We start from the raw sequence: 15,715 nt of genomic DNA on the forward strand, positions 1-15,715 counted from the left end.
ATGTTTTTTATTTTTTCCCACTCACAATGTTGTTTGAAGAAGTCTTTATAGATATTTATATCAATATCCTCCTCAAAAACACTAACCATACACTTCCATGCAAAACACACACACACACTTGTCTTTTTTTATATATTTACTGTATTGTTATTGTTGCTATTATATATATCTTGTCCTAATTGTTTTGTTATCACTATTATGTAGTCATATTATTTCTTTATATTAATTATCTCTATGTAGAGGCTTCAAATAGGCCCAGTGTTTTTTTTTTTTGCCTTTTCCTGCACTGTATATTATTATTTATTTATTTGTTATGTTGTATAGTCTTAAATTGTGCAAAACAAATAAACAAAAACAATTAATTTGAAAATCCTTCCTCCAGCCTATTTTTGCAGCTCTAGGATGATTTTTTCTCATGTACATGAACGCAGCAGCAGCAGAACAAGATGTCTGCTCCCTGTGTAAGGATGTCTGGTCGGTGTGTCTCTCAGTTTCTCTCTTGTTTCAGCAGAACAGCGGTGAGGAACGGGGGGTTCCGACAGTTCTCCAGCTCGTCTGTCAGTCGGGCCGCTTCGCAGACCCAGAGTGTGACGGATAGAGTGGAGAGAGCCAGTTCTCCCTGGACTCTGATGGCAGCAGTGTGTCTGCAGAGACTTCCGGTCATCTCATCAGAGTGCAGCGCGATAGAGCAGCAGTTCACTCACATGATGCACCAGGTGAGTTCAGAGTTCACTCACATGATGCACCAGGTGAGTTCAGAGTTCATTCACATGATGCACCAGGTGAGTTCAGAGTTCACTCACATGATGCACCAGGTGAGTTCAGAGTTCACTCACATGATGCACCAGGTGAGTTCAGAGTTCATTCACATGATGCACCAGGTGAGTTCAGAGTTCACTCACATGATGCACCAGGTGAGTTCAGAGTTCACTCACATGATGCACCAGGTGAGTTCAGAGTTCACTCACATGATGCACCAGGTGAGTTCACTCACATGATGCACCAGGTGAGTTCAGAGTTCACTCACATGATGCACCAGGTGAGTTCAGACACATGATGCACCAGGTGAGTTCAGAGTTCACTCACATGATGCACCAGGTGAGTTCAGAGTTCACTCACATGATGCACCAGGTGAGTTCAGAGTTCACTCACATGATGCACCAGGTGAGTTCAGACACATGATGCACCAGGTGAGTTCAGAGTTCACTCACATGATGCACCAGGTGAGTTCAGAGTTCACTCACATGATGCACCAGGTGAGTTCAGACACATGATGCACCAGGTGAGTTCAGAGTTCACTCACATGATGCACCAGGTGAGTTCAGAGTTCACTCACATGATGCACCAGGTGAGTTCAGACACATGATGCACCAGGTGAGTTAGTTCAGCAGGTGTATATATATAATGTATATATAGGTGTGTATATATATGTAGGCCTATATATGTGTGTATATATGTATATATGTGTGTATGTGTGTATATATGTGTATATATATGTGTGTATATATGTATATATATGTGTATATATGTATGTGTGTATATATGTGTATATATGTGTGTATATATGTATATATGTATATATATGTGTATATATGTATGTGTGTATATATGTGTATATATGTGTGTATATATGTATATATGTATATATATGTGTATATATGTATGTGTGTATATATGTGTATATATGTATATATGTATATGTATGTGTGTATATATATATGTATATATATGTATATATATGTGTGTATATATGTATATATGTGTATATATATATACATATATATATATATATAAAGCATGCACCTACACAGACACACACAGCTACACACAGACCAACAAAGACACACACACACACACAAAGACACTAATGTGCAGAAACACACACCCATACAACATGATTAAGGTTTTTTTTTTGCATTACTCAACAAAATAGCCTACTTGTTCAACATGTTTAATGCATAAAATTGTATTATTTATGGTGTTGTCATTATGGCACACCAAAGACAGTCTAACTATCCTTTTTAAGACTTGGCATGTTGTATGTCACATAGCTAGTAAAATATTATTTAAAACCCTCTCTAATTATGTGAAAATGCTCTATAAATTATGCTGAATTCAACCTAATGTAGGTAATCAATCTAAGATTACCTAACAGCAGTGACTGATTAAGGTGGTCAGGGGCCCCTCGGCTACTTGTTGTATGGGCCCCCCCACCCTTACTCATCGTGTTTTAACGTTACCAGAAAAAAAGTAATTTAATGTGCAAAAGCATGCTAGGAAAATTAGACGGCCCACATGTACACACTCGGGGAGCACTGGCATATCCACACACACATACACATACACACACACACACACACACACACATTGAGACACCCTTTAATCTAGACCTTGAAATATCTAGTCAATTTAGGGATTTTCTTTTGTAGATGTTCGTCATGGTGTTCTTTCAGCCGTTGTGCTTTTCGTTTTTGTGCTCCGTGATCATATTTTCATTTTACCGCTATTCTGCCCAGTAGTGACATATTATTTGCCAAATTGACCTTATGAACCTGGTCACATCATGGGGTTCATGGGGTCAGCTGACTGGGTAGAAGGGGGCCACATCTACCCAGTCAGCTGCTTATTTTTTTTTTTTCATGTTTCTTATGGGACAATAGAGGGAAAGTTTTTTTTTTTCCGAAGTACATTTAAATAATTAAAAATAATCCGGCCAATCTGGAGCTCTTGCAAACATGGGGCCCCTAGGCTGCAGCCTATAGGCCATCCTGTGCATAAATCCACCCCAGTTTAACAGTATGTTCAGTTTATTGAATCAATTCATAGTTTGAAATAATTATAACATTTTGTGCAATAATCAGAATGGCAACTTCTAATTTCTGCTCTGTAAATCCAGTCTGTGCTTGGATTCCTCACTCTCCATAAATGACTGATTCTGAAATTGTGTTCCAGGACATAAGATTTGTGAAACTGTGCAGTCTAGAGAGAAAAAAAGGCACAAGTTAAACCAGATTACTTAAATTCAGGCTCGGTAGTCTTTCATTATTATTTGATTCCTTTTATTAGAATCATATCCTGAAACTAAATATTGCAATACTTCTGTTGCCTCAATGAATAACAAAAAGGCAAACAGCTGTAACAGTCTGTCTCAAAGTGAGATCTAAAAACAATTTAGAGTTTTATTTGAAAAACACAATTTTTATCAGGCTCCATATTATAATGAAGTTCGTTTAAGTAACATTTGATTTTTGCAGTGTACAAGTACTGTGTACCGTATAAGTAATTTAGGATAATCACATGATATAAATGTTGTCCATGTTGCTTTGTGCTTCTACACATTTTATGCAGCTGTGGACTCTGATACTTCGTATATTGGGAAACCAGCTGTAGAAAACTGTTATCTGTAAAGGGTCCCGGGGTTTGAGATGGAGACCTGCTCTGACTTAATTTCAGATGGAGCTGGAGAAAAGCTTGCTGTCGGACCACGAGCTGCGGCTGCTGGAGGACGCTGAGAGGATGAGTCGTAAGCAGGCGGACGACTACGACTCGGACGAAGAGGACGACCGCGGAGACCAGGAGATCATGTTGACTCAGGACCTGGAAGACTCCTGGGAGCAGAAGCTGAAGAACTTCCAGCCAGCGCTGAGGGTCACAGGTCAGTACGGGAAAGTAAACCAGAATATACGCAATATGAAAATCTTCTTAAAGGTACAGTGTGTAGGAGTTACAAGTTGCAACCAACTGAGTACCCTCCGCTCTCTCCTCCCTTTCCAAGACTGCGGTAATGTCAGCCGCCGAGTGCAAAACGGTGGTAACACCGTTCGCCTCGCTCAGAGGCTATCCGTACCATAATAACACTACTTTAGGAGCAACGGAAGTCAGACGGCGGCTGGCGGTACCACGGTTTTGCACTCTGCAGCTCACATTACCGCATTTTCAAAAGCGTATTGGCCTACTACGGTGGCCTTCAGGTAACGTAAAAACGTGAAAGACTTTCTCTAGTGCCAGTGTTTGGTTTGTCCGTTCTAGGCTACTGTAGAAACATGGCAACATGGACTGACTCTGTGAAGAGGACCCGCTCCCTATGTAGATATAAACGGCTCATTCCAAGCTAATGAAAACAATTCTTAGTTTCAGGTGATTATACACTAATGAAAACACAGTTATGATTATTATATTCCATATCTGCTAACAGATCCCCCGAAATGCAACACACTGTTCCCTTAAATATTACAAATGTGCCCGATGAAATAGAGGATAGTATTCAGCCTTTTGCCGGGCTCCAATCATTAATCAAGTGAAACAGAATGGAAAAGAAATGTAGATAATCTGAAGGCGTCGCACACATCTGGGTTTAAAGTAAATTACCAGGGAGGTAAGAGACTTTCAGTGCAGGATTCTAATGTTTTTCTGACATTCAGGAAATCTATTCGCTCCAGCACTCCCAATTTGCATTTTATTCCCCGTGACATTTCCAAAGTTTGTATAAATTTTACTCTACAGTCACAGAAAGACGTTGGCTGTTGTGAGGCGGCTGACGGTCCCGTCTCTTGTTTAGCTGATGTAGATAAGGACTTGACCTCGTCGGAGCGCTGCCTGGCCGACTCGCTGCTTCTCCTGGCCGAGCAGCAGGTCGGAGGTGAGAAGTTGTGGCTGCTGCCTCAGACTCAGTGGCAGGAAGGAGAAACGCTGCGGCAGACGGCCGAGAGAGCCCTCGCCTCCCTGCCAGGTAACAGGAGTTTTTTTTTTTTAAATGAAGCTGCTGATATTCTGTTCTGATATTCGGCCCACTGTTAATTAGTGAAATTAGTATTTAGTATTAGTATTTTATAATACCTATTCAAGTGTTTCCCTTGTATTCTGTTGAATCACGGGGCACTGAAACTCCACTGAAACCTTCTTTTCTTTCAGTTCCTTTAATGTTTAATGCAGCTCAACAAGGCCTGGTATCAGAAATGTAAAGTCTCCATGTGCAGAGTTTTTATGTGATTAGACCATAGACTGTATATATAGATGGACGATGCATCTCCACCACCTCCCACTGTACAAAACATCCCGGATACAGGAGCTGCCATCTGGAGATGTTGACGTCATTTAGAGCCAGAGTCTGCGCAGTAATGATCAGCCAGTGGAGTCGTGGTATCGAGATCCCGCCCACACACCAGCCCGAGCCAATAACGAGCTGAGCATGGACACAGCTTTCTAGCGATAGCTACCTAGCTGCTACAGAGGTTTATGACCTATACTGCAGCCAGCCACCAGGGGGCGATCCAGATTGTTTGGCTTCACTTTTGAGGAGCCATCATGTCGTCTATCTTTATATACAGTCTATGGGTTATACTATCATGTTACTAATTGTTCTGATGCTTTCTGTGACAGTGCCTTTTTTATACTACCACTAGGAGTCACCAAAGTAGAAGTATTCAAATCCCACATGTGGGGGCTTTACTTTTACATGGATATATCAGCACACTGATCTACCTTTCTAAATTCAGTTTACAGAAAAAGCAGATTGACCCAGACTGTAGCAAATGTATTCCCTGACATAAAGCATATGAGTCAACCACTCCCTGAGGTCTTTATATTGTTCAACGACATAAAATGTAGTTACCAACACTATCATTGTAAAGTACAGTCGTAAACAGTAATTCATGCTTTTGTCCCAGAGGTATTTAGGATGAATATCCCCAGCAGAAGTCATCTATACTATCCTTAAAATACATCTAATATATCTGTTCTCCCTAGATATAGAATTATGTTCATATTGCCAATAAGTCCATAGCTTTCCATGTAAACTGTAGGAATGCTATTTCCTGTATTTCTATACATTTATGTAAATGCATTATGATGAAATTGGTTATCATGCAAAAAGAAGTTGTATTATTAATGAACTAACACTACTTAAAATCACTATTGCACTGATAGAGACTTGATGCTTTATGATAGATAATGTTTTATTCTCATCTTTACTAAAAGAGCTCTGTTTTTTACTGCAATACCTTTTAATTAACCTACAAAGCCACTGCTTACGGCAAGATATAAGGTACTATTCACATCCTAAATATCAGCTGTTAGGTTGTATTATTGTCAACACGCTCCATTTGCTGCATTATTACTGTACGTACATCCTTATCTCTTTAGCTGTAATGACCCAGTTTTATCATCTCAGGATCATTAAAGTTTGATGTGATCTTATCTAAAATAGCTGCGTGGTACTCGCAGCACTTAACATCCTTAAACCTCCAACCAAAAGTTCATTTATATACGCAGCCTTTTACCAGTCATAGTCCAAGTTGTCACATCCACTTAGACCTCCGCTGATGTCAGCTGTAGATTAGGATGGCAAATGACAGGGAGGAGGTTTGGGGTCACAGCTGGGAACACATGGAAGCAACGTTCCAGTGACCCTGTAATGATCCTTCACACAAAATATTTAACATTTGCTCTAAAACTGGCTTTTTTTCTAATTTTTTTTCTCTCGGCATCCAACTGAAATCAAGCCTTTTAGCTCTTAAGCATTTAAACAAAACGCCAGTGGCGGAGCATGTTAAACTGTTTCACAACACCGCTCATGAACTATTAATGTGCCAACTCCATCAATCACTCCCCATTAAGGCTTTCCACTTGACATTACCGTGTGCCATTTGGTGGAGGGTTTTTATTTAAAGTGCCTCACAGTAGCAGCAGTCAATCCATTTTTAATATCGCTGGACTCAGTGGGAGTTGAATCTCTGACATGGCTGTGTTGGTGCCTTTTACTCTGCATGTTGAGCCAACTGGGAGCATGTGATTTAGACATGAGATTTGATTAAAACTTAATTGAGAAAAGTGTGTTGTCACAGCAGAGGACTGAGAAACAGAGTATTAGGGTAATAACACACTTAATTATTATACAGCATAAACTAAATGCAGCTGCAGCATCTGCATAAAACTTAGAAACATCTGCACTTCAGCTCCCCTTTTGTCTGCAGCTGAATGACACCCTGTTCTCTTCCCACAGCAGCTGGTTTCAAGGCGACTTTCCTCGGCAACGCCCCCTGCGGAGTATACAAGTACAAACTGCCCAAAGCCGCTCGGACGGAGAGCTCGGTCGGAACAAAGGTGTTCTTCTTCAAAGCTATTCTGTCAGACAGCTGCCCCCCCGCGGCCCAGAGCGCTCCTTTTCTGTGGGTGAAGAAAAGTGAACTGCAGCGCTACCTGAAACCGGCGTACATGATGAAGGTCGACCGCTTCATCCTCAGCCAATGACACCTAAAAACACAGAGAAGGGACACTGACTTGCACAACAGTATTTATGAGGCCCAGAAAGTTACCCATGTCACTTCTCTGTATCATAAAAAATGTCTTTGATTCAATTTATGTGTTGTATAAATAAATTGTTTTTCCACACAAATTTTGTGGGTTTTAAGTTTGCAAGACCTTCAGATTTCACCTTTCATTACCAAGTAATATCTACACCAGTGTTCAGTATGTATAAAACTTTTATGAATTTATCTTAAAATTGTTCCTAAACTTCGATTTATGAGTCAAAAAATTCTCAGTAAAAAGTTGGCCTTAGAAGTTTTGTAAAACAAAGAAGCTGAAAGTTGCTTATAGCAAAGTCTAAGTGTGATTCTTAAAGGTGCTGAATTCAAAATTCAGAGCATTTCTATTGCTTCCACATGGCTCTCAACATGGCGACAGCTGTGCCAGCGGCTCGCAGCTAACAGTGCTAACAGTAGAAAAAACAGCAACATTGCTGACAGAGCTAACAGTGAGGGGAGGAAGGGAGGAACCGGGGTGTGGTTGCTACGTTCGATGACGCTGTCGGTCGGGACGGCGTTATCAGCTGTAACCGCCATATGAGAGCAGTGCAGAGCGGCGGCCGTGAGCTAGCCAGTGGGTCACGATCACATGCACTAAAAGCACGCTCGACCGGCCCGGCTATGGCAACAAAGCACAGAGAAGCTCGGATTACAACACACACAGAGGGAGAGCGACTTCATTCTCTGCTCAGGTAGACATTACTACTCTTTATTACACAGCTCTGTTGAATACTCGATTCCTATTGGTCAATCATGGCGTTCTACGGTCCGTTATTTCTTTATAGCAGACCGTTGCTATGTATGGCAGACCATTGCTATGGACGCAGTACTGATCTCAGACTCTGAGGGACCATCTTTGTGTCAAATTATTGATTTTTTTTAAGTAAGTAGCCTTATAATAAGCGGGAAAATGTACAGCGAGCTGGTCATTGTTGTGAAATAAACCCCTTCAGGGTCTTGCATCGCCTTGAAGGGGTTAATTTCACAACAATGACCAGCTCGCTGTACATTATCCCTTACATAACTTTACATAGCCAGTAGTTGTTTGCTGCTATATTAATGCTCTGAATATCATATAAAGAACCTTTAAAAAGTAAGTAAACTGCAATTATATCTACCCACAATGCTCTTCTTCAAGCACTGACTCACCCAATAGCGAGCCTCATGCATCATGCACACCTTGTCATGATAAAGACTACCCATCATGCATTGATGGCATAGTTTATCATAATGAAACATGTAGGAGGAAAGCTCACATTATACATTTCTCCTGCAGTTATGTAGACGATGTCAATATGTGCTATTTGGATTAATATATAAAAATCTTAAATGAGTCAAAGATGGATATAATAACATTTGGCGTGAGAACCATCTATGGAGGTCCTATAAGATGTTTGTGTTAATAACTTAATTTGTGATTTCTAGGTTTTGCTAAACTCACCATAAATACTTATTAGACAACTGCTGTATTAACTCAGACTAGCAGCAGGTGTCTTGCTGAAAGTGCTTTGGTTTTTTAGAACTGCAGCAGTTAATGAGAACGCAACTGAAAACTGAAAACCAAATGTTGTTTTTGCCGTTTGGAGTGCTCACTTGATCCTGAACTGTGTAGGCCTGGCAGGCCTGCTAGAGGTGAACTGTTGAGCTCCAGCAGCCGGCTGGTTCTCGTCGTCCAACAGTAGATGGCAGTGTTTGCACACCGGCCACAGAGGAAGCACTGTGAGAGCTGTGTAATTATGCCTGTGGTGACCTCAGAGGGGGACTGCAGAGAGAGCTTTTCTGATCAACTTGGCTTCCTCTTACTCAAACTGAAAATATCCATCATAGCAGGCAAATGTTCCTGTGGAATAGCGACGATAATTCGTCTTAGGTAAGAGCATTCTGATGTTCCCGACCCAGCCTCTGCGATCAGCCTGTTCTTTCTATTTGTGTCTGCTAGGACAAGGAGTTATTAATGTTGTAGACATTGGCATTAGATTCTTCTGTCTTTATTTCCAGGGTTTGTTGAAAGCCCGCGGACTGAGCTGCTTGGGCGACTGGCTGAGTGCAACACAGCCCCGCTCTGTCGGTTGAGATGTGAAGGTCAGAGCGAGCTAATAAAGGCCATTTCTAACCGTTAGACTGTTTGGTTTGCACACAAAACAAGAGCTTACTTTTCTGCCAGCTCACGGTGGCCTCTTGCTGCCCTCCTTCAGGTTCTGGTCCCTGACGTGGAATCAAGGTGTAATCGCAGGTACAAAAAGAGCAACAGCGGCTGCTTTCATCTCCGGGGGGAGTCTGATGAAAGCGTCTTTGCCCAGTTTGTAGTGAAAGGGCCTAAGAGGGTGGAGAAATTGGCTTGGGATCAGAAGGTTACCAGTCTGAATCCTGAAACCATCAGGGAGTTATAAGTGACCAAATGTCCCTCTACCTACCTTCCGTGGAATACCAGTCAAGGTGCCCTTGAGCAAGGCACTTAACCCACACTTGCTCTTGCTGAACTGCTTGGTGGAAAATGAGAGGGCCGGTTTTTGGGCAGCTCATGATGTGAAATAACTCAAGATAGATAAATGTTAAAGGGTCATTCTACCAATATCTACATGTCTAAGTCAATTTAATAGTCACAGGGAGTGCTACTTTGACTGTGAAAACAATTATAAAATGTCCTCCATGTCTCTGGAGGAGCTTTATCTCAGAAAGTGATCTTGATAAGGCCATCAGGGAGGGTCTAACTAAAATATGCTATCAAGTCCCCACACATTTATGGAAATGTAATAATAAACCCCTTGAATACTCTTTCAAAGTTCTAAAAATGAGAAGAGTTTTTAGCCCAAATCCTCCAACATGATCTCTCACTAGCAGTTAAAGGAATGGTGTGTATGATCTGGGGGTATTGAGCAGTGAGGTTGCAGCTTACAACTTATCCCGTGTGCCAAGCGTTTAGGATTGCTACGGTGGCTGACACAAAAACGCGAATGGTTTTGTCTAGAGCCATCTGGAGCAGAGTCAGTGCGTAAAGTGTGTGTACGTCAGAAGTGAGTGGTGAAGCAAGAGAGAGAGAGCGGCGGCGATGGTAGCGTTATGGACTCCAGCCCAAGTAGGAAAAGTTAAGTGATGAAATATGGCGTTGCAGCATGGCGGACTTCGTGGAAAGGGGCCCCGATCCCTATGTAGATATAAAAGGCTCATTCTAAGGTAACGAAAATACGATTCTTTATTTTCAGGTGATTATATACGAAAGAAAACATACTTATTAATATTATATTCCATTTTTGCCAATAAATCCCCCTAATTGTTACACATTGGTCCTTTAAAGATGTAGTTTAGCATTATAATATTGCACTCCTCATAAAGTTGGGGGACTTGCGAGGGACAAATTTAAAAAAGAATGGTCAAAAACTAAGCAGCAGAGGCTGAGATTTTTAGTCCCTACTGTGGGTCAAGCTCCAAAAACAGTGGATCCTACATTTCCCATAATGCAACTCAATCACATCTTGTGTTAGACTTCCTCTGCCTGGTAGATGCCCACATATTTCGACCTGCATGCCCCAATATATAACATAGACTTTTTGTTATAAACTGTTTGTCTCTAAGTTGAAGCTGAGATACCCTGATGACATCACTATGACATCACCAGAGTTACTTTAAAAAGCTCCCGGACATTATACAACTGAAATTTGTGTAGCATCGGAGGAGTTTTCAAGCAGCAGTCTCCGAGCAGAAATTAACAAGACAAATGTGTACAGTCAGTTCTATTGGTTTGTTTTATGAAGGGGATTTCCCCTTTATAAGATCAGCAGGTCATCAACTGTCATGTATCATACAAAGGTACAGACCTGCCAATGCCGAAACATCAGGTCAAGACAGGCAGAACGTAGAAGATCACGGCTTCACTTCAGTAAAGTATCTCACCTCCTCTTCCTGCCAGAGGCCGGCCCAACAGTCTACCTCTTCATCCAATTAGGTAGCACATGATAGCACCGGGATAACAAATGTCAAAAGAAAGGTCTCGCTGTTTTTCGCCACTGAAAAGGGTAAAAGAGAGACAGTAAATGCCTGGAATGAGGCGCGCGGCTCGGAGGTGACTGATGGCCGCGTTTCAAGCCATGCTGCTGGAAACAGGATGTTACCACCCCGCCACACTGTCACATTCACACTGGCCTCGTTCTCACTGGGGATTTCAAACTGATTTTAAAACAGCCGCTGAGTTTTTTTTTTCAACCTTATTCTTGTGATCCTTTGAAGTTCAATGCAATGAGTGAGGCGCTGCCAGGCTGAGGGGCTCAGCTCCATCAGGATGTCCTGAGCTAATAATAGTACACTCACTTATGGCACTGTCGGGCACTGTCATGGGTACAAGCCTGCACCATATGGTGAGCGGTCTCCTCTTCAGCGACACTGTTGGTCGATGCAACATTATGTTCATATGTTGCATGGCAATTCTTATATAAATATCTGTGAAAATATACCACACAGGTAAAATCTGCACATTTTGGCATCAGTTTGGCAGGACAACAGTGTAAATGAGCTCAGAGCAAAAGAGAATAAACCTTCCATCCCCCCCATCAACTGTGTTTACACACTGCAACTTATTTTTTTAATTTTATGCAAATCTATGACTGGGAGGGATGTAAGCGGGCCAGTCGTCCACAGCCGCTTACCAAACCATTTGATAAAGAAGCTTATTAGGAGTCTTTATGTAACACACAATAACGCACAGAAACATGCAGGTAAAGAAGTGCAGATCAGAGCAAGGCTTCTGGATCCGGACCACCTTAAGCGCCTTAACCACCACCCTCCTTAGTTCTACTCTCCCAGCATGCACTGCTACCAGCACTGCACTATATTTCTTACCCTTAATCATTCAGTGACAGTCAGCTAAGCACGCACACTTTCAGCCCCATGCTGCTTCGCCTTTATACTGCTGCTGCACTCAGTAAACGGTGAGTTTAGCCTTTTTGTTAACCGCCATTCAATTGTATTCACTCACCGGTGTTCTTACTACCTAAGCACCTAACAATAGATTAAATTAGATCCAACTTTATTGTCAATGCACACATTAAGTACCCGTAGCCTATACTTTAGCAGAGAGTGCAAAATCCACCTTGTTAACATGCTATCCACTCTCTCCATCCTCTAGTAGCAGAGAGAGTGTTGGGGCAGAGGGGTTGTTTAGTTGAATATGTTAGTCTGCTCTGCCTGACCCCTTAAATCTGAAGCAATATTTATCCGTGCAAGTTAGAATCTGTGACCCCGACCATGGCTCTGAAATATCAGCAGCCTAACAGCCTAAATCCACGTTTGCTGTCCGTGGTGCTGAAGCAGCAGACGGATTTGTAATTGCGACTTTTTCTGCTGAGAGTGCCGCCCTTCTGTCAGTTTTCCTCTTGGATCTATAATATTCTCTAAACTCCGTCCTCCCTGTATGTAGAGATACATACAGATAAACTAATGTACAGAAGTACACAACACTACTTCTGCGCAGCCGGCCAGCTTACGCGAGCAACTACACTGCCAACAATTTCTTTCTACAAACAAGCATAACAGTCTGTTATCTACAGCAATATGCTAGTATCAAACAAAAAATCTACCAGGGTCGAAAGAATAAATTACTTGATAGGATCTCTAGAAGCTGTCAGAAAAATCAGGGAACTGTAAAACAATATCTGGCCTTTAAAATAGTAAAAAAATGTATAACTAGAATGGAACACAGAGAGCGCAGACCTCTGCCAAAGTGCCCCAGTACGATTGCCCCTCCTCTCCGTTCAGCTTGCGCCATCATCCATGTGTATTTTTGTTTATGTTGAGATCAGCTGTACGTAGCGGAGATTCGTAAAACACTTCATTCAAAGTGGACAGAAACAAAATAAAACTCACCTAAACCGTCGTCGTTACTCTTTCCAACAATCACCAAGTGTGCTTTGGTCGAACTCAACTGTAATTTCACAGTTTAATGTGAAAAAACGCCAAATCTACAGTTGTTGTTGTTACAAACAGCTGTTCATTTGTGTCCTTTATTCACAACGCTCAGTTTCATTTTCAGTTTACAAATAATTTGAAGTCCAACCATGTTGATTTTGTCTAAACCTAACAAAAGTGGTTTTGTTGCCTAATCCTAAAGTGACACCCGGGGGCGTGACGCCAAGGAAGGGGCGTGATGAAGCGGTAGCAACGAGTTGGATGAGAACGTGTTGAAATGCTACCTACCTACCTGCGCGCACTCTGCCCGTGCACTCATTGTGCGTCACCGCAGTCTTCCACAAGCTGCTAGCTTGACAGCTGTGAGTACTAACAAAAGTCATGTTCGTTTCATTGGAAAAGGACTGTGTGGGTGTGGTTTGATCAGATTTGATTGACAGTTGCTTGGCAAAAAGAGCAGACAACCCCTTCATTGACCTCTACTTTGATGGTAAGGAGCTTCACCACGGAAATATTCCAGAACCAACTACTTCTATGAGCGATTTTACAACCTCAGAGCACAGTACTTCTACCATGAGTGCAGTCTCTTTAACGGTGGCATTGGTAAGAGAAAATGCAACAAATGCAGCAGCTACCTGCTGCGTTGCTGAGGGCTTTGTAACAGTCAGGGTGGCAGACTGCAGGAGGAGGAGGAGGTGGGAGGAGGAGCTGTGTTTTGCAGCGACCCGGTTGCTCTCGCTAATGTCTGTCCCGTCGCAGAGATGTGATTTCTGTCTCTCCACCAGCTGGATAAACATCTTCCTCTCCAATCATAAGCAGACGGTCAAAGTAGAGTATATTTCCCTGGATGTAAAAGCTGTGATGTCATTTGGGGCAGTATGGCGGAAATGATTGAGATACATATACAGGCTAATATCAGTGATAAATGGGATTTTTATTCTGGACCATAAAGTGCAGTCTCTGTCTCTCTGTCTGTCCTTTGAATTTCTCGACAACCATTCATCCGATCGACTTCACACTTGGCGGGTGTATTGCTGAGGACCCAAGGAAGTGCAGTGTCGAGTGCGAGCTCTTGAGATCTACTTGACATAATAGACTGTATATAAGAAGTGGATGTAGTCACTAGGCATTTGATTGTGGACTGCCGTTTTGAAGCCTCGAGTTTAGCATTTTGGCCATCGCCATGTTGGCTTTTTGCAACCAGAAGGGACACGAGAGGGTGGAGTTAAGTACAACCGAACACTGAATAAGACATTTTTAGGAGACCAAAAAGGTTATGATTAACTATCATGAACTGAAAACACACTGTGAAAGGGTTAAAGTTGTAAGACAAAAACATGGACGACTCCCAGATCGGACAACGCAGTGGTAGCGACCTGCCAATCACAAGGTAGCCACGCTCAAAAGCATACCTTGCTTTATGGTCTATTTGACTCTAAATGGGACCATAATTTACTAGATGAACATCATGCTGTATTAAGAAGACTTGAAACTAGCAATTGAGAACATAAACTCATGTTTACAATGTTTACTGAGTTAATGAATCAAGTGAGAAGTAGGGTCATTTTCTCATAGACAATCAGACTTCTTTTTGCAACCAGAGGAGTCGCCCCCTACTGGCTGTTAGAAAGAATGCAAGTTTAAGGCACTTCCACATTGGCTTCACTTTTCAGACCCGGAGGTAGACCACTGCTGAACATATTTCTTAGTGCATTATGTATACGCTGTGTAGTGTATTGAAAGGGGACCCCAATTAACTGATACACCGCCGAACGGCATGCTGGGAAGAGCTCGCTAAGGGCAGTGTCGAGAGTGAAGTTGTTTGGATGAGTGGTTCTAGAGAAAGGTGCAAGCAGCAGCACCGGAGGCCGAGCAAACGTTTTGAACGGGCGCTGCACTGGTGTTGGAAAATGTAAATGTGTGAAACTATGTGTGAATGTGAATTTATGAGAGGTGATTTGCATGCGACAGAGTTAGTGTACTGTGATGCCGTGTCTTTAGTCGAGGCGACGCATTAAATCATCAAGCTAAATGTTTCATATTTCACTTTTGGCTCTTCCTGTTTAGTCCAGCTCGAGTGAATCTGCATCTATTAGGAAAGAGCGAGAGATTGTGTGTGATGTTGCTGGGATGGAACAGTTGGAGATGGCAGACGCCCCTCCTGCTTCCTCCTGTCCGAGTCTCCACTCTGCAGGAGAGGAAGCTTTAGTCCTCCACACCTCCGTCTATCCTTCCTTCTCGCCTTCCTCCTTCCCATCCCTTCATCCATCCCTCCATATAAAGCTGTGTCTCGCTAAGTCAGTTTGATTATGATTATATCATCGATTTCTACATTTGTTTCTCCTGTTGTGATTTTGCTTATGTGATGTAATATATAGTTTGTTGTTTATACATTTGTATAAGTGATACACTGGATGGTTGTGTCTGTGTATATAATGCAATCTTCTTGCCTTTTTCTCTTTTTTATTTCTTGCTTCTCTTATATCTTTCCCTCCTCCTCTTCATCCATCTCT

General features: G+C 42.1%; 1 protein-coding gene across 2 annotated transcripts; it reads left to right on the forward strand.

The window, feature by feature from the left end:
* The first annotated feature begins 415 nt into the window (after window positions 1-415).
* On the forward strand, window positions 416-7,393 carry mrpl46 (mitochondrial ribosomal protein L46). Of its 2 annotated transcripts, none has more exons than XM_037760004.1 (4): window positions 416-716; window positions 3,454-3,655; window positions 4,559-4,729; window positions 7,001-7,393. In XM_037760004.1, the coding sequence occupies exons 1-4, from the start codon at window positions 447-449 to the stop codon at window positions 7,246-7,248; spliced, it is 891 nt and encodes a 296-aa protein (XP_037615932.1). In that variant the 5' UTR covers window positions 416-446; the 3' UTR covers window positions 7,249-7,393. The 2 variants fall into 2 exon arrangements, with proteins under 2 accessions (XP_037615932.1, XP_037615940.1); XM_037760012.1 differs by having other exon boundaries at window positions 7,004-7,393.
* Window positions 7,394-15,715: the final 8,322 nt, after the last annotated feature.

Source organism: Sebastes umbrosus, chromosome 2, assembly GCF_015220745.1.
Source record: "Sebastes umbrosus isolate fSebUmb1 chromosome 2, fSebUmb1.pri, whole genome shotgun sequence".
NCBI classification, from domain to species: Eukaryota; Metazoa; Chordata; class Actinopteri; order Perciformes; family Sebastidae; genus Sebastes; species Sebastes umbrosus.